Source organism: Sporobolomyces koalae (assembly GCF_050403365.1).
Source record: "Sporobolomyces koalae JCM15063 DNA, S_koalae_JCM15063T_v1_ctg1, whole genome shotgun sequence".
NCBI classification, from domain to species: domain Eukaryota; kingdom Fungi; phylum Basidiomycota; class Microbotryomycetes; order Sporidiobolales; family Sporidiobolaceae; genus Sporobolomyces; species Sporobolomyces koalae.
Window position 1 is genome coordinate 1233707 of NW_027481770.1, and position 19763 is coordinate 1253469.

General features: G+C 54.4%; 10 protein-coding genes across 10 annotated transcripts; 8 read left to right on the plus strand and 2 right to left on the minus strand.

The window, feature by feature from the left end:
- Window positions 1–166: 166 nt before the first annotated feature.
- JCM15063_003618 (uncharacterized protein) lies at window positions 167–1462 on the minus strand (the record flags this gene model as incomplete). Its single annotated transcript, XM_076675539.1, has 1 exon — window positions 167–1462. The coding sequence occupies one exon, from the start codon at window positions 1460–1462 to the stop codon at window positions 167–169; it is 1296 nt and encodes a 431-aa protein (XP_076537623.1).
- A 1127-nt stretch (window positions 1463–2589) lies between these two features.
- On the plus strand, window positions 2590–3348 carry JCM15063_003619 (uncharacterized protein; the record flags this gene model as incomplete). The annotated part of the gene is made up of 3 exons (XM_076675540.1): window positions 2590–2962; window positions 3045–3136; window positions 3211–3348. The coding sequence occupies 3 exons, from the start codon at window positions 2590–2592 to the stop codon at window positions 3346–3348; spliced, it is 603 nt and encodes a 200-aa protein (XP_076537624.1).
- A 560-nt stretch (window positions 3349–3908) lies between these two features.
- Window positions 3909–5814, minus strand: JCM15063_003620 (PP2C family serine/threonine-protein phosphatase; the record flags this gene model as incomplete). Its single annotated transcript, XM_076675541.1, has 3 exons — window positions 3909–3978; window positions 4061–4346; window positions 4422–5814. 3 exons carry the CDS (start codon window positions 5812–5814, stop codon window positions 3909–3911), a joined length of 1749 nt encoding a protein of 582 aa, XP_076537625.1.
- Window positions 5815–6321: 507 nt separating this feature from the next.
- Window positions 6322–9543, plus strand: JCM15063_003621 (uncharacterized protein; the record flags this gene model as incomplete). The annotated part of the gene is made up of 12 exons (XM_076675542.1): window positions 6322–6583; window positions 6653–6843; window positions 6911–7221; window positions 7288–7333; window positions 7404–7707; window positions 7773–7960; window positions 8033–8085; window positions 8182–8455; window positions 8549–8629; window positions 8699–9193; window positions 9282–9357; window positions 9431–9543. 12 exons carry the CDS (start codon window positions 6322–6324, stop codon window positions 9541–9543), a joined length of 2394 nt encoding a protein of 797 aa, XP_076537626.1.
- Window positions 9544–9742: 199 nt separating this feature from the next.
- JCM15063_003622 (uncharacterized protein) lies at window positions 9743–12180 on the plus strand (the record flags this gene model as incomplete). The annotated part of the gene is made up of 7 exons (XM_076675543.1): window positions 9743–9857; window positions 9920–10030; window positions 10107–10430; window positions 10498–10522; window positions 11703–11827; window positions 11901–11992; window positions 12076–12180. 7 exons carry the CDS (start codon window positions 9743–9745, stop codon window positions 12178–12180), a joined length of 897 nt encoding a protein of 298 aa, XP_076537627.1.
- A 377-nt stretch (window positions 12181–12557) lies between these two features.
- Window positions 12558–13161, plus strand: JCM15063_003623 (uncharacterized protein; the record flags this gene model as incomplete). Its single annotated transcript, XM_076675544.1, has 4 exons — window positions 12558–12715; window positions 12820–12902; window positions 13006–13022; window positions 13099–13161. 4 exons carry the CDS (start codon window positions 12558–12560, stop codon window positions 13159–13161), a joined length of 321 nt encoding a protein of 106 aa, XP_076537628.1.
- Window positions 13162–13978: 817 nt separating this feature from the next.
- JCM15063_003624 (uncharacterized protein) lies at window positions 13979–14358 on the plus strand (the record flags this gene model as incomplete). Its single annotated transcript, XM_076675545.1, has 2 exons — window positions 13979–14095; window positions 14164–14358. The coding sequence occupies 2 exons, from the start codon at window positions 13979–13981 to the stop codon at window positions 14356–14358; spliced, it is 312 nt and encodes a 103-aa protein (XP_076537629.1).
- A 1261-nt stretch (window positions 14359–15619) lies between these two features.
- JCM15063_003625 (uS13 family ribosomal protein) lies at window positions 15620–16478 on the plus strand (the record flags this gene model as incomplete). Its single annotated transcript, XM_076675546.1, has 5 exons — window positions 15620–15709; window positions 15779–15861; window positions 16019–16202; window positions 16289–16384; window positions 16464–16478. 5 exons carry the CDS (start codon window positions 15620–15622, stop codon window positions 16476–16478), a joined length of 468 nt encoding a protein of 155 aa, XP_076537630.1.
- Window positions 16479–16833: 355 nt separating this feature from the next.
- JCM15063_003626 (flavin reductase family protein) lies at window positions 16834–18138 on the plus strand (the record flags this gene model as incomplete). Its single annotated transcript, XM_076675547.1, has 6 exons — window positions 16834–16860; window positions 17010–17308; window positions 17376–17408; window positions 17481–17546; window positions 17620–17971; window positions 18070–18138. The coding sequence occupies 6 exons, from the start codon at window positions 16834–16836 to the stop codon at window positions 18136–18138; spliced, it is 846 nt and encodes a 281-aa protein (XP_076537631.1).
- Window positions 18139–18310: 172 nt separating this feature from the next.
- On the plus strand, window positions 18311–19643 carry JCM15063_003627 (uncharacterized protein; the record flags this gene model as incomplete). Its single annotated transcript, XM_076675548.1, has 5 exons — window positions 18311–18325; window positions 18401–18757; window positions 18843–18928; window positions 19002–19122; window positions 19194–19643. 5 exons carry the CDS (start codon window positions 18311–18313, stop codon window positions 19641–19643), a joined length of 1029 nt encoding a protein of 342 aa, XP_076537632.1.
- Window positions 19644–19763: the final 120 nt, after the last annotated feature.

Genomic DNA, 19763 nt, shown 5'->3' on the forward strand with positions numbered 1-19763 from the left:
AGGCCCGGAGGGAGTAGAGAGAGTGAGAGAGACAGACATGGAACGAACGGGAAAAAAAGCGGAAGGGTGTAAAAGATTGTACAAATACCAGAACGAGGGGGAAAACGAACTGCAGAACCATGTTGGATGCGAAAAGGGGAAGAGGGAGTGTCTATTGTAGTTCGCTTCAGGTTGGAGAGCTTGGAGTGCTCTTGCTTACTGTGACGACCCCGGTGAGGGCTGCGAGTGACAGTGACGGTCTCGATGAACCTGGTCCGGTGGTAACGGTCGAACCCGAGTGACTGCTGTGCGTACTGATCGTGCTCCCGCTCAAGGCCTTCGAGGCTTCGTCTGTTGCGCGCCCGTCCTGCTCTTCCTCCCATTTCTGGATCTTGCCGCTCCATACGCCGACCGCTTCGCGAACGCCTTGCAACTCGATCCACTCTCGAATGCTCAACTTCTCGACCGGCAGGTCCCCTTTGCGTTCGTAGTCGAGCTTCGAGTACGTCGGGCATGTGCGCGGCGGTTCTTGCGAGAATCGGATCATCGAAGATGTAGTCATGGCCGTAGTAGCTGTCGTAGTCGTTGTCATCGACGAAGAAGAGGTGGACGACGAAGGACAAGGGGAACTCTGTCGCTCGATCGACGACGAATCAGGCGGCTGGTGGAGCGAGAGAGAAGCGATGCGAGGTGAAGGGGACGAAGAGGACGAGTGTCGAGATCGGAGACACGATGGACCTGGGGACAATGTCGAGTGACATGGTGGTCGAGGGGGAGGTATTGTCTCGTCCTCTTCCTCTTCTTCCTCTTCTTCTTCCTCGTCTTCTTCCTCTACCTCGCTGTCATTTGCTTCGGGCTGTGATCGATTTTTCGCATCTATATTGTCGCGAACGTTGCTGCTCTTGTCGTCATCATCGTCGTCGAATTCTACCGCTTCCTCGTTTGCCGAGTCGGTCGAAGCGCGTTGCGATTCGTCATCGACGATGTCGTCCCACAGAGCTCTCCTCGCTGCCGCGAGTGCCGGGTCTTCCCACCCTTTGATCGCTTCCCGTTTCTGTTTCTCGACTCCACTGTTGTGACTCCAACTTCGGCCCTGTTGGCTCAACCATCCGTTCCTGCTCCCGTCTGCGTTTGAGCCTGGACGATCGACCGATTGACTTCTCGTCGCGGTTGCAGGGTACGGCGAGTAGAACGGCGCCACCGATCCAGTCGCGCGTTCGTAATCATCATCGTCGCGACATCCTCGCAACTCGAACGAGATGCCGGCCGGGATCGTCTCGATCGTGTTGATACTCGTGCCCGTTGGAGTCGTGGTCGTCTTGGCGAGGTGGATCGCAGGCGAGACGGGGAACGAACTGCGTCGGTAAGTCGCGGGGAGAGACGCCGTGTAGGAAGAGTTGATCGATGCAGCAACCGAGGTCGTCGCTGACGTGGACGAGGACGACACCGAGTTGGAAGATCGCCTCGCTCGAGGAGTCTGCATGGCTGTTTGTGCCCTCGGAGTCGAGAGAGGGGATTTAGAGCGAGTCGAGACTGCGACCGAGCCGGTTCCCGCCCACGGACGGTCCGCCAGAATCCCAGGGGTGCTGGGTAGCAGTATAGCCGGGTCAAGCGAGGGATACAGCAGAGCGTGTGAACGAGTGTTGTGAGTGGGTTTTGGATGTCCGCGACAGAGAGAGACGATTGGAGTCCAAGCAAATTGCAGTCGCGTGCGTTGCGACTTGCGTCGTTTGAATCTGCGAGACTTTCAGCTTTCACGATCTGTTTGCGTCCAGCCCACTGCGGGTCCCCGCAATAACGCTTCTGGGACCCACGAGTTGAATCGCAACGCTCAGCGAGAAGATCGTTCGCAGACCAACGCAGACTTGGATTTTTTTTCTCGCATTCCCAGGAGTTCCCGAGACTTCCGCTCTACGGAGTTCCAGCCGTCTCTCTCTCTAGATGTCTCGCAGAAACAGAATTTCGGGAGACGGAAACAAGTTGCAACAGTCACACATAGAATGACCTGTCAGAAACACGTGCGAAAGAACCGTCAGCTCTTTGCTCCAGAACGCGGATCGGCTGACCACAGGGCGAGGCGAGTGCGAGAGAGAGCGCAACGGGAGGGACATTCGACTAGATCAGAGTGGTGTTGACGTATGAAATTCTTGTATCTCCATGTGGTGTGTCGGAGGTTAAAACATATAATTTGGCAGAGTTTGTTTTCATCAAGTTGCAACGAATGCCCCCCCTTTCTTGTCTTGACTCGCTCGCTCGCTTGTGCCAATGGTGTTCGGTACAAGTGGGAAGAACACTCACAATGTTGCTGCAGCCGTCCTGGAGCGCGAGTTGATGAGAGTCGAGGGCGTGAGGGTAAGGGAGTGGGAGAGAGGGAGAGGCGAGCGAAAACCACCATTTGTGCATCGCGCTGCCACGCATACACTTGACTCGGATTTCTCGGTTCTTGCTATTCGACAATCAGAACCACCAGTCATCGACCTCGATACTTGCTAAAATTACTGTGGCCAAAAGTGCAACAGGAAAATCACTGGGTTGAAAACGGCCAATGACGTTAAACCTCGTCCTTTGCTCAATCCAACTCGGCTCGAGCAACGCCAGTCGACAGACGTGATGGCAAGCGATCAAGTTGCAACCTTGCTGCGCGTGTCCCATTTCGCAGCTCTCGCGCATCAACATCAGCGACGCAAGAGCCCTTCCTCTCCCGCGTACATCCAACATCCTCTAGATGTCGCAAGGAGGATTTCAAACGTTCCCAGCAGTCTCGCCGGATCTCTGAACGACAACCACGTAACCGACATTTTGTGCGCTGCCATGTGTCACGACATTTTGGAAGATACCGAAGTCTCGGAACTCGAATTGAGGAAACAAGTCGGGGATGCCGTGACGGAGATCGTGTTGGAATGTACCGATGACAAGTCTTTGTCGAAATTGGAACGCAAACAAGCTCAGATCGATCATGCTTCGACCTTGTCAGATTCAGCGAGCAAGTTTCCTAGCTTTTTCTACATTCTAGCTGTGTCTCGTCTGGTCGAGGAAAAAGCACTCATCCAAAATCTTGTACCTAGAGCATGTCAAGCTCGCAGACAAACTATCAAACTTGAACGACCTCATCTCGATCGAAGGTAGACCCGCTGGATGGTCAGTCTCGAGGATCCAGGTAAAGGCTTTCTCTTTTCTCTCGTTCCCTCTGTCTTTTCTTACAATATTCGCCCCGGCCCAAGTTGTCTTTAGGAATATTTCGAGTGGTCGAAACGAGTGACGGATCAATGCAAACATGTCAATCCAGGTTTGGGACAACAACTCGACGACTTGTACGAACGTGGAACTTTCGTTTACCAAGACGGCGAGACATACAAATGTATTCCTTGACCAGACTTATGCTTGGGATCGTCTCGACGAAACCCAGACAATGTATCATTTGTAGACTGACAAAAAGCGCGCGCCGTGAGCTCTGGTGCAGAGCGTTCATCGTACGGTCTACCGTGTCCTCCCTTTACTCCTCTCAACTATCTCGTTCTCTATGCTTGCGCGAGAACGGGAAATACAGCGCAACTAGTAGTTCTGCCTCGAACAACACCTCGAAAGTCTCTCTTGGAGGAGTTTCTACAGGAACCTGCACCGAGACGAGACTCGAGAATAAGGCAGGGGGTTCGTCTATTCACTGCAGTGAAACGACGTGGATGCAGACAAGAGAGCGAAAAAAAAAAGGGGGGAAACGGAAGAAAAGAAAAGAAAACAGAGCTCGAGGGGGGCTTTTTCTTTTTTTCTGAGATTCGAAAAACGAAGATGGGGAAAGACCTGACAGAACTTGGTAACACGAGGGGGAGAAACTGTATCAACAAAGAGAAGGAGAAAACCGGGAGAAACCACAGAGGGACAGAGAGAGAGAGAGAGAGAGCTTTGAAAGTCGAAGGGTGTTGTACTAGTCACTATTGGACGTCTCGTCGATTTGGACTCGCTTCGAGTTCCCCGACGACACCTATCAGACATGTGACATCACTGTAGCAAAAGTACAACAGAAACAGTCAGTTTGGGATTTACGTGATGCATGTCCGGATTCGAGGAAAATGTTTCGACTTGCTCTTTCTTGCCACCTGCATAGTACAGTCCTTCCTCGACCGCTCGATTTTGGAACGGACTCGCAACCGCTCGAGGATCGTCGTACACGCTCTTGGCTCGGTAACACAAACTCTCGGAAACGAGTTGAGGCGAGAACTTGTTCAGGGTGTACTTTGGGCCTCCTCCTGTCGAGTCCGATACCTTTGTGGCAGGGGTCGGTGCGGGAGTGACTGAAACGAATCGCAAGATTTCCTCGAGCAGATCGTCCGAGAACACGTTGTCGACCAGTCCATCCGACGCGAGCAAAACTGCATAGAACCAACGACAAAAGTCAGGGGGAATGTTTTCGGCAAGAGAGTTGAGACGCGAGACGGTGAACTCACCAATGTCGTCCTTCTGAACTTTGACCATGAACCTCTGCGCGTCTTTGCCCGGAGTGTCTTTCGAATTCGTACCGGCCTGGAATGGGAAATTGAAACTGTGTTGTTGTTCCTCGGATCTGAAAATGTAGTCGTTGTCACGAATGACGCAGCAGTAGCAATCGCCGAGGTTCGCGAGGTGCAATTCGTCGTTGCGCAAGACCGCGAGCAGAGCCGTCGAACTGCCGATGATGCCTTCGTCTTTCGATTCACGCAGGCACGTTTCGAACGCGCGTTGCATGACTTCGACGGGGTCGACCTGGTAGTACTGCAGGAACATCTCGTCGTCGATGTTCTCGTACCGTGCCAATTCGGACGAACAGTGGTGCATAAACTTGCGCGCCCACCGTGCCGGGTTCGCACCGGCGTGTCCAGACCATCCTCCAACTCCATCGGCGACTCCGAGACTGTCACTGCGAAGGAAGTACGCGTCCTCTCCGACACTGACGCTCAACGCATGTTCGTCCAGCTCTTCGCCTCGACTGCTGCCGCCCGTCGCGGGATGCTCGACGAGTTTGTCTTTGCCTTTGCCGTTCGAGCGCGTGTGCTGATTCGTGTTCTTCGGAATGCCGTACGCGCCGTTGCGAAAGACGAGGTTGCCTCGGAACGGAGTCTGGAGGGACGACGAGCCAAAGAAGGAGGGGAGAGCATGCGCCGGGATCCGAGACGATGAAGAACCGGCAAAGAGCGACCCGGGTGAAGGTCCGTTCGACGATGCGCCAGGGGCGGTAGAGGACGATGAAGGCGACGACGCTGTCGGTGTAGATGTCGAAATCTGCGAGTGTGAGCCGAGGGTCGGAGTCGAGAGGAGGACGTCTGTCGCATCGTGCGCCGAGTCGTTCGCGCTGAACGGGGCGGTCGAGAGGGACGAGTGGTGTTTGCTGGGACCGGCGCTCGAAGGAGATGACGACGACGACGATGACGAGTTTGACGCGCTCGAGGAAGAGGTCGGGAGGCCCGAAGCCGGCGAGCTGATCGGATTTGGCGCATGACGAGGGTGGGCGCAGGACGTCGAGAAGTGAACCCGGCGTGCGGTCGACGGACGGGGAGCGGCAGAATAGGACGAGAGTCCGGAGCGCAGCGCGAGTGAGGAGTCGGGGGTGCGTGCTGCGGGAGCGGTCGACGAGGACGAGGTCGAAGGCGAGTTGGCAGGGGCCTGGCCTGCGGACGGTCGCGCGGATGAAGGGACACGCTTCGAGCGCACGACTAGGCACTGTCCTCCTGCGGCGGTGGTGGCAACATACCTCCTGACGCGGTGCGAGGACGAGGAAGCGACGGTCGCAGACTGGACCGCCGCGCGCGAGATCTGGCTGAACGAGAGCGACGACGGCAGGAGCGCTTTCGGCGACTTGCTCATGGCGGCGAGTCGAGAACGAAGCCGCGATCAAGTGCACAGTCGCAGTCGCCGGTGCCGAGCCGAGGACGAGGCGAGACGAGGCAGGAAGAGCGCCGAGGCGGACAGGGTGAGACGTTGATCAAGCGGGTCGCTCCCCAGGTTTCGCTAGACGGTCCCCGAGTCTCTTCAGAAAGCAGTCAAGGCGCAGGCGAGGGTTGCGAGGAGCGGCAGGCGTGCGCTTGGGGACGGCGAACGGCGGCTGCAAATATTACAGCTTCTCTAAGCGGTGCAGCTTTGAATTGCAATTGCGATTCGATCGGATATTCGGATTCGGATTCAGTGACGCTGCGAGCCGACCTCTTCCTCTCGAACGCTACTCGCTTCGCTTCACGCGGGCACGCTGTATTCTAGCAAATTGTCCCAAGCTCGTACCCAGCTCCTACGCGAGAACGGCTGCCGCTTGCGTCCAACTGCATCGCTCAACATCCTCGGTCGCGCCCCACGCGGCTGTCTCGCCCTCAAACAGCCATGGTTCCGCCTGCGTCATCGAAGCAGAGTTCCCGTGCCCCGTCCGTCCATGAATCAGCCCCCCTGCTAGGTGCAAACGATCCGAAATCGCGCACCTCGTCGCTGCTCGAGCGCCAATTCCAATCCGACTCGGATCGTGACTCGGCTCTCTCGATCCCGTTCGTCGCAAAGTCTCAATCCGGCGACGCTGACCGCCCTACCCACAACAAGCCCAAGACGAAGCACTATGGCACTATGTCGCCCTCGAGCCGCGAGGAACAAGGTACGCTGCACTCGCTCGCCAACCTCTCTCGTGACCTAGCTGACCCCAGCCGATTACATCTCTCTGCAGCATTCGCGACTCTGCCCGCACGCCTGTCGCGTGCAGCCTCGGCAGACCGCAAACGCTCGATGCAAGCGCAGCGGCCTTCGACCAAGCTCGGCAAGTTTCGCCAGCGTGCGCAGTACTACGTCCCCATCTTCAACTGGTTGCCCAATTACACCAAGGAAAAGCTCGGCAAAGACACGATTGCCGCCCTCACCGTGAGCATGTCTCCCTGCCCGCTCGACTTGGCTCGGCTCGCGCACTGACCGTTCCCGGACCATGCAGATCACCTCGCTCATCGTGCCGCAAGCCATGTCGTACGCGACGAACCTCGTGCACTCGAACCCGGTCAACGGCTTGTTCGGAGCCGCGATCCCAGCGTTCGTCTACTCGATCTTTGGCACCTGTCGCCAGCTCTCGATGGGGCCCGAGGCCGCATTGAGTCTCCTCATGGGCGAAGTCATTGCCAAGATGATCGAGAGCGAGGAACACGCGCACTACGGTGGCGTCGGCGGCATGGGCACAGAGGACAAGGCCCGCTTCACCGCCATCATCACGAGTTTCATCGTGTTCGAGGCGGGAGCGATCTCCTTCCTGTCAGACTCCATTTCCTAGTTCGCTTCGCTTCAGACATCTCGGCTGACTTATTTTTTCTCTCACAGGCTCGGCTTCTTGCGCCTCGGCTTCCTCGATGCCGTCCTCTCTCGCGTCAGTACCCTTGCACTTCTCGCGGGCTCGTCCAACGAGATCATGGCTGAATTTCTCACCTCACGACTAGGCTCTCATGCGAGGTTTCATTACGGCGGTCGGAGTCGTCATTTTCATTGGTCAATTCGTCTCGATCCTCGGTCTCGAAGGACTGCTCGCGAAACAACACGGCTCGTCGAGCTCGGTCCCCGAAAAGGTCGTCTTCATCTTCACGCATCTCAAGCACACCCACATGTTGACGCTCGCAGTCAGTGCGGTCGCGGTAGCGATCCTCGTCGGAACCAAGATCGTCAAGCGCAAACTTTTAGGTGGGAAACGGGCAAACTGGGTCAAATACGTTCCCGAGGTTCTCGTCGTCGTGATAGGCGCGACCAGTATGTCTTGCCTCTTTTTGATATTGAGAATGAGAAAAGAGTCTTATGTTGGTTGGTGTCAATAGTCTTGAGTCACGCACTCGATTGGCATCAACACGGCTTGGAGACACTCGGCAAAGTCTCACCTTCCGCACTCAAGTTTAGCTGGCCTCTCAGTTTCGCAAACGGTGGGCCGAAAGGCAAGACGCATTACCTCAGCTACGCTCACTCTTGTATCGGGACCGCGGCGGTCATCGCCGTGTTGGGCTTCCTCGTGAGCGCTTCCCGAGTATGCAGGAACGTCAGAAACGAATTTCCCGCTCACTCTCGAATGCATGTCCTCCAGGACTCTATCGTTGCAGCGAAAGGAATGGCTTCCACCTACGACTATCCGATTTCGTAAGAAATGCTCTCCTTTCCATCCATGCTTCCGAAAACACCTTGTGATCAAGACTGTGAGAACTGATCGATCTTTGCTATATACTTCCGGAACAGACCGAACCGAGAGTTGACCGCACTCGGACTCTCGAACCTGTCGGCGTCGCTCGTGAGCGGTACCTTGCCTGGCTTCGGTTCGATTACTCGAACTCGTCTCGCCGCTTCAACCGGAGCCAAGACCCAATTCGCGAGCTTCTTGACGGGAGCGTTCACTCTAGCAGTCACGTTCGGCCTGTTGGGACTGTTGCGAGATCTGCCTAAGTGCATCCTAGCGGTCGTTGTCGGAGTCGTGGTATTCTCGATCCTAGAAGAAGCTCCTGAAGACATCAAGGTATGTCTCTTTCTCTCGTTATGATATTGACCCAGTCTGGCTGGTCATCATTATTCGAGCCTTACCAGTATTTGGACTGTTTGTGTGAAACAGTTTTTCTGGAAGATGAGAGCTTGGACCGACTTGCTCATGCTCTCGATCACGTTCCTCCTCTCGCTCTTCGTCTCGGTCGAGGTAAGTAGTCGATCGCATCTCTCCAAAGCATGCACGATCACGAGAACTGATAATTGTTGGCGGCTACAGGTCGGAATCATCACGTCCGTGTGCCTCTCGATGATCCTGTGTATCAAGCAGTCGACGCTCACGCACATCAAGATCCTCGGTCGAGTACCTGGAACCAATTCGTTCTCGGCGTTGAGCGAAGGTAACAACCCAGGAGACAATGCTGAATCTTCTGAACACGACTACTCGAACTCGCTCGATCTGTTCAACCCTTCCGCTTCCAACATTCATCAAGGGGGTTCTTCCGGTGGTGCGGGAGGTCAGGAAGAGTTGCCGGGAATCTTGATCATTCGGTTGAGAGATTTGTCACTCCATTTCGCCAACACTTCAGCATTGAAAGAACGGCTGAGAAGGTTGGAGAAATATGGACCGGAACGAAGTCACCCTGCGGACGAACCGAGGAGGAGTGAAGCGAGTGTCGTCGTGTTTGAGATGAAAGATGTCGTCGGAGTCGATCCGGGAGCGGCGAGGGTTTTGGAAGAGGTCGTCAAAAGTTACACCGATCGAGACGTCCTTGTGAGTTCCTCTCCTCTTGAAACATTCTTTTTCCGGCTCCTTCTTTCTGCCCTCAGCTGATCGAACTAACGTGATTTCACATGTACAGATCTACTGGGTACAGCCCCAGCAGGCAGTCTTGGAAGTACTGAGGAAAGCGGACATCATTGAGATCTCTGGCGGAGGTGAGCTTGTTTCCAAGAAAGCCTAACATCTATGATCGAGATCTAATCTCGCTTCCCTTTACCGTGATTGCAGAGGACCATCTTCAACCTAGCGTATCAGTTGCACTCGAGGCGATCGAGAAGCGTATGAAAGACGTCACGAGACGGCATGGAGTCGTTTCGGATCAATCAGAGGACAACGTTTGAACCACCCAAAACCCATCAAACAGCATTGTATTTATTTCAAGTGTTGTTATCATCTTGTAACCTGCAAAAGCGAACATCGTGGTTTTGGTCCAAGGCGGATTTCGGAGAAGAGAGAACAAAAGAGGCTCGAGCTCAGGGACCTTCTGCTCCCACACGGCGCCCACCTCGGTGGTCTCTTCTGATCTCAAACTGTACCGACATGGATAGTCCGCGATACCCTCGAGCCTTGAGTACGATTCAAGAGGGTTTTGCCATACCACCTCACGTGCACCTCGGTTGGGATGCCTTCAGGGACGAGCACCCGACTTCGCCAGGTCAGTCGATCTGCCACCTCTCACCAGCCCCTGAGCTCAGCTTGGCTAGTTGATATGCGCAGGCAACGAATCGGGAAGCAGCAGCCAAGGTTCTCTGTTCGAAGGGCAGCAGAATTTCTTTGCCCATAGAGGTGGGATCTTCATGACCCACGATTCTCAAGCGTTATCTATCCGTTAGTCGAACTTCGCTTTTCAATTTCAGCTGACCTCACACCGTTCCCCGAGCTGAGGGGGTATACACGCGCCTAGTCCAGCAAGTAATGCACGAATCGAAGGCTGCCTGTGGCGAGATGCTGGACCTCATCAAGAGACGTATCGTGGCATTCATCGAACAGGCGATACTTCATGGCGAGATGAACTTCTCCTCTACAACCGAGTTCTGCATCAAGCTCTCAGACAAGCAGCAAATGACTAAGCGTTCACTAAAGACTGGGTGGTACAACCGGCTCAGCATTGCCGTCGAACTTAGACCTCCACAGCACGATGGCAGACCAGTCGGCCAACAAAGTCCGGGCTTGGACTCGTTGCATGTCAAAACTTCAGCCGGTGGCCAAACTTCAGGCGGTGGAAACGGTACGTATACCGCTCGTCTAGCTCAGAGATGGAGTAGATGTATATGATTGACCCTGTGGCTGAATAGGCGGCACGTACTACGATGAATGGACGTATGTTCCTCCTCCTGGGCAGCTCGCCAGGATGTTCAGTCCTCGCAACGTTCCCAGAGACCCCTACAAACCAACGGTTTGGAAGTGGACGTGGGCTATAGGCACCCCCGGGGATATATTTCAGCCGATCAGCCGCGATTTTGAGGCTCAGCAGTTTTCTCGATCGCTCTCTTCCGGTAAGGACTCGCTTGTGCAGCCGGAATTCTCGGAGCTCTGCTTCAAGGTGGTGTTTTCCGTCGTTACCAACTGAGCGACTTCGTAGGAGAACCCAGTGGGCATTCGACGCGCATAAATCCACCAGTCGTATCTTGTAGTATTCTCCGGAAGAGACACGTATCTTGCCTTGCTCCGATCTCCTATATATCTTCGTCTTGTGTTATCCGTGATATGCCGCCAGGATATAATTGTTATCGAGTTTTGCCATCAGTTCCTACGCCTCTCTGAAACGCTTTCCAGTGTCGACGAGGGACCGCTGCATCTTATCGACGACGGACGGGAGCGGGTGAGATATTGGATGTCACAGACAACTTCTCGAAGCCCTGTAAGCACTGATGATGAAAGAGCATTGGAACATTGCAGGTTGAGTTGAGCTTCGACAGATCTCTTTGTTCAACGGCCAGCTCTCAAGTGTACCTCGGCGAGACCCGCTTCGAGTCCTCTTAGTACCACACCCAGAGGAAAGCTTGCGCTAAGTGCCTCATTATGTCGCGGGCGAAGCCACAGGAATGCGAGAAGGCCTCTTTCTGAGCTCGAATGGCCCGGATCCGGATGCGGCGGAAGTTTGTATACAGCTGCGAGGGGATATAGCATCTCGAGGCGAGCAGATTCTTCGGGATCTGTAGCAAGGCTCAGAAGGACCCGGCGCGCCGAAACCGTAACCACTGCGTTCGATAATCGATGACGTTACGTCAAACTCGTCCGCGCCGAAACAGCCGAAACCTTCAATCGCTCGCTCTCGCTTGTCACAATCTAAGTTTGACATCTTCTCCTAACACCTCAGCCCCTTCTGATCCAAGATGCTCTCCGCTGCTGCTCTTCGACTTTCAGCCACTTCAAGCGCGAGAGCTCTGGCTTACCCCACACTCGCACTGCGCAAGCCGACTACAAGCGTCTCTGCCATGTAAGACGCGCAGTCTGCTCCCAGCAACAGAGGACTGAGCTGACCGATATGTATCGCTAGCCGAACCTATGCTTCCCAGTCTGATCCTTCGCACCCGCGCGGAACTGCCGACACCTCTACTGCACACCCAACCGTCCCTCACGCGCCGCCAAAGCCAACACCGTTCTTTGCCTGGAAGAACATTGGTAAGCCCAAATCGTATCGAGGTTCGAGCATACCAAAGACTGATCCTTTCTTGGATATGGTTCCATCGTACAGGTCTCGAGGTGACGCCTTTGATGGCGTTCATTGCGACCATTGCCGTGGTTGCGACGGGAGCTCTCGTTCGAAACCTCCTCACTGATCCCGATGTGAGCAAGCCCCTGCCTGTCGTTTCCCGAGCGCTCGATTATCTGGCTTCACATTTGACTGACTGGTAATGTCCTGATCACAGATCCATAGCCGTCACGGCGTCGAGGTGGATGACAAGCTCAAGAAGGTCCTCGAGACGCCTGGCGACAGCAAGACCGGCCAGGAGGAGAAGAAGCAGTCCAAGTAGACGTGATTTGAAGAAGAGACTCGGGGCTGTTTTCGGCTCGTGCAATGTACATAGCTCAGCTGTGCGCTCCGATGATTATAATCGAGAAACACGCTGCATAGCATATAGCAGGCATTCGAACTCCCGAGGAAAGGCAAAGATCGTTCCATTCTATGGGTCCCCTGCTGTACATTGACGAAACAAGAGTCCGCAGAATACCAAAATGATGGAACAGCTGCGGAGACGAAAGTGCAGTCGAATCCGAGTAAGAGAGATCGAGAGAAAAACGACAGGGGTAAGGAAACGCCGTCATCGAGTAATTTTACGATCCCCTAAGATCGTCGGAGTCTGAATCCTTCTTCTTTCTCCACGCACCATTTCCTGAACCAGCTACAATCATGTTTGCTCGCAACACTGTCCAAATCGCTCGCCGCAGCATCTCCACCTCGACCCGATGCTCTGCCGCTCCTGACAGTCACCCTCACGCTGCGCCTTTCCCCGGACAGAAGGACCCGAGGGAGTTCGCCGCAAAGGACACCGCCTGGAAGACTCGCAAGTGAGTTAAACCTGGCCGCGCTCGACAAAGGGTGACCGCGAGGCACAAACGCGCGACATTGAGCTCACGACCGTGACGACTGACCCCCCACTTGCGTTTTGCAGGACCGCGTTCATGGGCATTTCGCCGGTGTATGCTGCATTCGGCACCATCAGTATCCTTGCCATTGGCGCATACGTCAACTACAGTGAGTGCATCCCGACTCATGTTACCAGCCCGAGCTTCTTTCGGCATGACTTGTGCTGAGCTCCAATTTCCACGTCTCTCTTTCCTTTCTCACGCACAAACAGGCATGAAAGACAACACTGTGAGTGACGTTACCTAGCGAAATACCGTACAAAGCAGGAACCTGATCACTGACGAGTTGGACCTTGTGACCTCAGCACGAGCGTCCTCGCACTGGAGTTCCACAATCGAAAGAGTTGAAGGATGCTATCGCCAAGTAAAGCGTCTCTGCCCGAGCACAATCACCGATATCTCGTTGTCCGATATAACGCCGAATACCCATCTCTTCCCTTCGTGTGCGCGACCGAGTCGCGCGCCCTTGTGCATACGCTTTTGTTTCGTTTCTTTGTCACAATGTTACAATGCAAAACAGAGTTCAAAATACCTTCAGCTACTATCGCTCATCATTTACGCAAGACCAGCTCGAAGGATTACGATGTATTGACCGCAGATACCGCTGGCATAGTATGCGTGCCTTGGAAGTAGTCGCTGAAGGTGTTCAGTTTGAACGCACCCAGAAGACTTCATAAGAGATCAAGCAATCGAGCGTAGCGCAGCGTAGGCAGACACCAGCTCGAGCTCACCTTTCGATCGGACGTCAACTCCCTCGTCATCTTGCCGGGTGAATTAGCGATCTGCTCGACACACCTTGCGTTGATAACGTCGGGCGGTTCTGACAAAGCGGATAGAACTCTCAAGAGGTTGCCAAGCGGAATCACGATTTGAGCTTCTCGAGCCTTCGCGCACCTGCTCTCCCCGTCAGCTCTGGTTCACACGTATCATTCGCAGGCCTGCTTGCGCTCGTCCCTGCTTGAGAATTCCATGACCTACTGTAGCCATCCTGTGTTGCCAGTAAAACCGGATAGTTTAGACTCATCTCTCTCTTCTCCACCCAAATCTTTCCCCGACTCCTATACTCTCGAGCTCATACTCAGACGTACGTAGTCTCTCTCGAGTCAGAAACGAACACTTGGACAGTCGGAACTGATTGTTCTTGAAAGGGTTCTCGCATTGCAGCTAAAACAAACGTACAGGACCATGTCGTCTCGTCTCGCACAATCCACATCTCAACTTCTGCGCTGGTCCAAGCCGATACAGGCCTCGAGAAGGTTCACATCCACTCGTGTCCAACGAACAGAGTATACTCCTGTTCAGGTACGTTCTCCATCGAAGGCGAAAACTCCTTGTTCCCGGTTGTTTTGACATGGGGTTCGAGATTTCAGTGGATCAAAAAGTTTGTCCCGATCGAAGCGTACCCGTTGATCTTGCTCGCGAGTTCAATGTGTACGTACGGAGTGTATCACCTGTACAGTCGAATCGTACACGTTCCAGGCGAATTGAGGTTGTGGCCTAGACGGTACACGGATTCGGAACCGGAACCCTGGGAACAAGATCGAGCCCAGAACGGGGTGTGGTAGAAGCATACTTCCTTGTCGATCGAATACCGTTTGTGAATAGAAGAGTGACTTGGACACTGGCCCTCCGCCTCAAAATACATTCGAAAGGAAGAGGAGAGTACCGAACCGAGGGTGGACAAGAGCCGTTGGAAGGTAGAAGGACACACACGTGTGCACACATCGCACGACACACACAACACCTCATTCGGTCTCGCTGAACAAAGGTCAGGGTCCATCGTTCTCAGCGAGCACCGACCCTACTCCTCCCCGAAGGAAGAAGACGGACCGGTACGATTCTGATAATGTAGATAAGTAGTTTGTAGTTTGTAGATCATCATGTGTGTGTCAAACACGAGATCGAATGGGTTGTGTGCATGCGCGCGTGAGTGTGTCCCCTCCCGTTCTTTGGCAATTGTCACCAAGCTCGTCCCGTACTCTGCTGTTCCTTGCGGATGTACTTTGAGGTCGAGTCAAGATGCCAACGAGAGGATGCGAAGAATCGGAGCGAGCTGGGCAGAGAGAGGTGAGAGTCTAAAGTCGAGAGCCGGAGCGAGGGCAGCCGAAGAGTCGAAAGAAAGCCCATAGGAAATCGAGCGATCGCGACAAAGGAGTGTGAAGGAAGGAGAGAGAGAGAGAGGAGGAGAGAGGAGACGGGAGGGTGAAAATGTCCCCTTGAGCTGAGGCTGGCAAGCGAGAAATTTCGGGCAGGCGAGCGGCGGCCGCTCGACACCTGCTTCTTGCTCAGGTATTCCCCTCCGTGAGACTTCAAACGTACGTTCAGTCCCGCCCCCAGAACCGCACTCTCGCGTTTGAACCCCGACGCTCGAGATCGCTAACCCCGTCCACTCGCGTGAACCTGTTGCCTCGAATTTCCGACTTCTTTCAAACCCGCTTCTCGACCGCCTCGCCTCTCGCTCTCGCCTACTCGATCCGATCCGACTCGCCAACAGTAGGTAAGCTGAAGATCCTCAGCACAGAACGAAGCCGACTGCAGACGAGCGGGTGCCTTGGAAGCGAGCGAGCGAAAGTCGATGGCACGGGTTGGCAGGATGAAAAAGCGCCGCGCAACACGCCATCACCGCGCGCGCAGGCAGGACACGCGGGCAGAGGGACGCAATTTGCGTTCAGCGAGGGTTCTGTACCGGTCAGACGACGCGACGACGGAGGGACCTCTGCGATCCTGGAATCGACTCGCACATCTGCTGCTCTCGCCCAGGTCTGTCGCAGCTGTACTGACCTCGGGATTGTCTCCTCTCGACTCTTTTCGCCACGATTCAGCACCATGTCGCTCGTCGTCCCTGAAGCCCACGTGCAATTCCAACACATCTTGCGTCTCCTCAACACCAACGTTGATGGAAAGCGCAAGATCATGGTCAGTTCACCCTCTCCCGCCTTGTCCAACCCACGAAGCACAAGCTGATCCGATTTTTCGATCTCACAGTACGCCTTGACCGAGATCAAGGGTGTTGGTCGTCGTTACGCCAACATCGTCTGCAAGAAGGCCGATGTCGACCTCGCCAAGCGGTAAGCCCTCAATATACCGAATCACCAGGGAGCAAGGGGCGCCGGTTCGCGAGACAAGAACGTGCCGGAGGAAGCTGTCCCATGCTCCATGGGCAAACCCCCACATATTGCTCGCTCCAAATCGCTCCAAACTGATCACTCGACCCTCCTCTCGCAGTGCTGGTGAGCTCAACCCCGATGAGCTCGAGCGTATCGTCACCATCATGCAGAACCCCGGACAGTTCAAGATCCCCAACTGGTTCGTCAACAGGCAAAAGGACATTGTCGATGGAAAGTACGGTCACTTGCTCTCCAACCAGCTTGACTCGAAGATGCGTGAGGACCTCGAGCGTCTCAAGAAGGTGAGTTGGGTTTCTCCGAGCGTGCTGTTCGCGGTGCGAGGGTTTCCCCCCCGAAACTGACCCTCTTGTCGTTTGCGCCTGGGTAGATCCGCAACCACCGTGGTCTCCGTACCTACTGGGGTCTCCGTGTCCGTGGTCAACACACCAAGACCACTGGTCGACGTGGAAAGACCGTCGGTGTGGTCAGTCTCATCTCCCATTCTTTCTGCGTTCCTTCTTCTGGCCTGACCTGTCCTCTCTCGCTCGGTTCTTTACATACAGTCCAAGAAGAAGTAAACAGCTGCAATACATCTTTGTGTCTGCTATTCTACCCTCTCCTTCTTCATTGGATCTCGGCGTTGTCTGGCTTCTTGAGCGAGAATTCCGAGTTTGTTGGAGTTTGCGTGCATGGGCCGACTTTGAGAGTCTTTTTGAACGAAACACGTCCGAGATCGAGACGCTTGAATGGTCTCGGCAAGCAATAACCCCCTCGGACCTGAAAGAGTAAAACCCCTGTCCTGGATATGTGAGCCGGGAGAGATGCGTGCGTAATCCGTTTTCCCCTCTCCGGCTCGGTGACGGGGCAATGTTTAGATCGGCGTGGTCGCGCTCTAGTCTCTGCATCCGCTCGCACCGCCTCCTCAGTACCAACATGTCGCACCATCCTCCGTTCAAACAAGTGAGTCGTCCTGCTTTCGAATCGCTCGTTCGGGGCTCTGTACGGCTGCACCGGACCGAGAAGATCCCGCCTCCACATCGATTCCGGTCCTCATCCCGTCAGGATCCTCTCCGACGAGCTGGTCACTGACCCTCGATGAACATCTTTAGGTGGAAGCATCACGACCCGACTTTGACCGCGCCAAGGTCCTGTCGCACTCAAAGACTCCGAACCCGGATTGGCAGATCGGGTCGGGCGCTTCGTTCCCTGCCGATTCGAAAGGGACCAAGTCGACCGAATCGACGTTCGAGATCAACCCCGACGAGATTGAAAAGGGTGACAAGGGCAAACTGTACAAGATGTTGATCAGTGCCGTGACCCCGAGACCGATCGCTTTCGTCGCGAGTGTCGATCGCGACGGTCATGGCAACCTCGCACCGTTCAGTTACTTTCAGATGGTCGCACACGAGTATGTTCATGTTTGCAGTATCGTTTCTTTGTAGAGAGATCCACCTACTGACTCGCCGCGTTGCCAGTCCTCCGACAATCATGGTCTCGTTCTCGCACCCGTAGGCGATCCAACTCAGTCTCTGAACACAGCGTGAACGGATCACTCATCGACTGCTTGGTTTCTAAATCAGGTCCCCGACCGAGCTCAAAGGAACTTGCGAAAACATTCTCACGACAAAGCAGTTTACCACCAACATGTGTGTTGCTTACTCCCTCTCTCATTCCTGAATCTCCTAATGCTGAGGCTCAAAATGTGCGTGACCACTGCAGAATCTCGGAGCACTACCTCGAAGCGGCCAACTACACCTCGATCGATGCGCCGAAGGGTCAATCAGAGTGGCCCCTCAGTGGGTTGACCCAGGTCAAGAGTACAACGATCGACGTGCCTCGAGTGGGCGAATCCAAGTTCTCGATGGAATGCGAGCTGTTGCACTCGTACGACATTGTCAATGATGCTCAAGAGCGCACGGGTACGGTCGTACTCGGTCGAGTCCGGTACTTCCATATCAACGAGGACATCATCAACAAGGACACGTTCCTCGTCGACACGGCCGCGTTGAAACCCGTTTCGAGGCTCGGAGGGATCTCGTACGCGAGAACTACCGAAGCGTACGAGTTGCCGGCAAGTCTGCTCCCTGAATTTTCCCCTCTCTCTCTCTCGAATCGGAGAACGGCGGATCAGGTCTCTGACGATTTTGGAGAGGTGTCACGAACCAGCAGAGACCCGTGTGGAAGAACGAGAAGGAAAGGGACGAGGTCAAGAAGGTGCTTCAGGACAACAAGCTTTGAAATTTTTTCATGTAGTGTTTTAGCATTATATAGTCTCCATCATTATCCTCTGTATCAACGCAAAGAGAAACGTATATTCCGAGAATCAGCGCGCGCGAGTCTCATCGATTGCAAGTTTATTGGACGCGCGTCTCGTTAATCGCTCACACTCACGCGAACTTTACTCGACACTATGGATCCATTCGAGGTAAAGTGCTGACTCTCGTCGCTATCGGAGCACAACGATGAATGCTGATCCTTCAAAGCACGTGAACGACCCCAGGTGCGAATGCAGTTCTTGACGTTGATCTCACGGGTCAATTCGTCACTCCAGTCCCTGTCCAAAGTGTCGCACTTTGCCTTGAGACACGCCGACAAGTGTTCAGATGACATTTGGGACTGCTACCTCGACGAGTTGACCCATTCTCCCAACTTGAACCATCGCATCAACCTCTTGTACTGGCTCGACCTCGTGTTGGACAAGGAAGGTCCGAAAGTCGTAGACAAGACGAGTGTCGGTGGACTCGTCGGTCAAGGCAGTTACCGCGCGTTGATCGAACGAGATCTCGACAAAGTCTTGAACCAGGTCGTCCCGCCCGACAGCAAACAAGCCGTCCTGAACCACATGAGTGCCATGCAGGCGAGTATAGTGTCCCTTTCTCCCTTTCAGGTAGCGCCGGAGGTTACGACTCGGCTGACCCTTCCTACGACATCTCCCACTTTAGGTGCTCAAATCGTGGAAGACTCGTCGATTGCTTGACAACGTCACCCTCGACGCCGTGATTGACAGTCTACAAGACCGCAAAGCTACGTGAGTTCGACTTGCACAAGGAAAACAATCCAATAGGATGTGCGACCCTGAATCTCGACTCTTGCCGGACCAGCCTGCACGCGAAAGCGCTCGAGGATCCAGAATCAGGCTCGACCGATGCCAACGACTCGAGTACATTCACGAGCTTCTCTCGCAACGACATCATGCGACGGATAGAAGACGATCGAGAACGGGTGAGCTTTTTCATATCTTCTCCTTCCAACCGGCTTTTACGCGAGAGACTCTGACGACAAGCCTCTAACAGCACAAGCGGTTGAGGGAACGAATCTGGGTCCTCCCGATACCCACCACGATCTACCAAGCACCGTTGCTGGTCAACTCGTCTCCGATCAACATGCAGCACGATCCAACGAAACCTTCACCCATCTCTCCCGCTTCTCCGTTCGAACCGCCGAACCAAACCGGTACTCCAGTTGCAAGGAATTCACTCACAGCCTCGTTGCAAGACAAGGACAAGAATGGTGCTGCGATCACGACCGCGAGTAGTGGGAGAGGTCCAGAACTCGCACTGCAAATCGAGTTTGATCAACTGTGGGAACAGACGCTCGAAGAACGTAGGCTCGTCCTCGGACCGGACGATCCGGTTGACGACAACGAGGATCACGGTCGCAAGCGGAGAAGGATTTGGGATCTCGGAGAGGAGGAGAAGCGAGAGATCAAGTCGGAATCCGATCGGTGTTTCGTCGCAATGTGAAGACAAAATTCCGAGCTGTACCTTTATGGGTTTGCGAGGAGTAAACACGGAGATGCAAATTGCGAGAGTTAAAAACAAGACAAAAATAATACAAGCCAAAAACTAAAAAGGAACACTCTG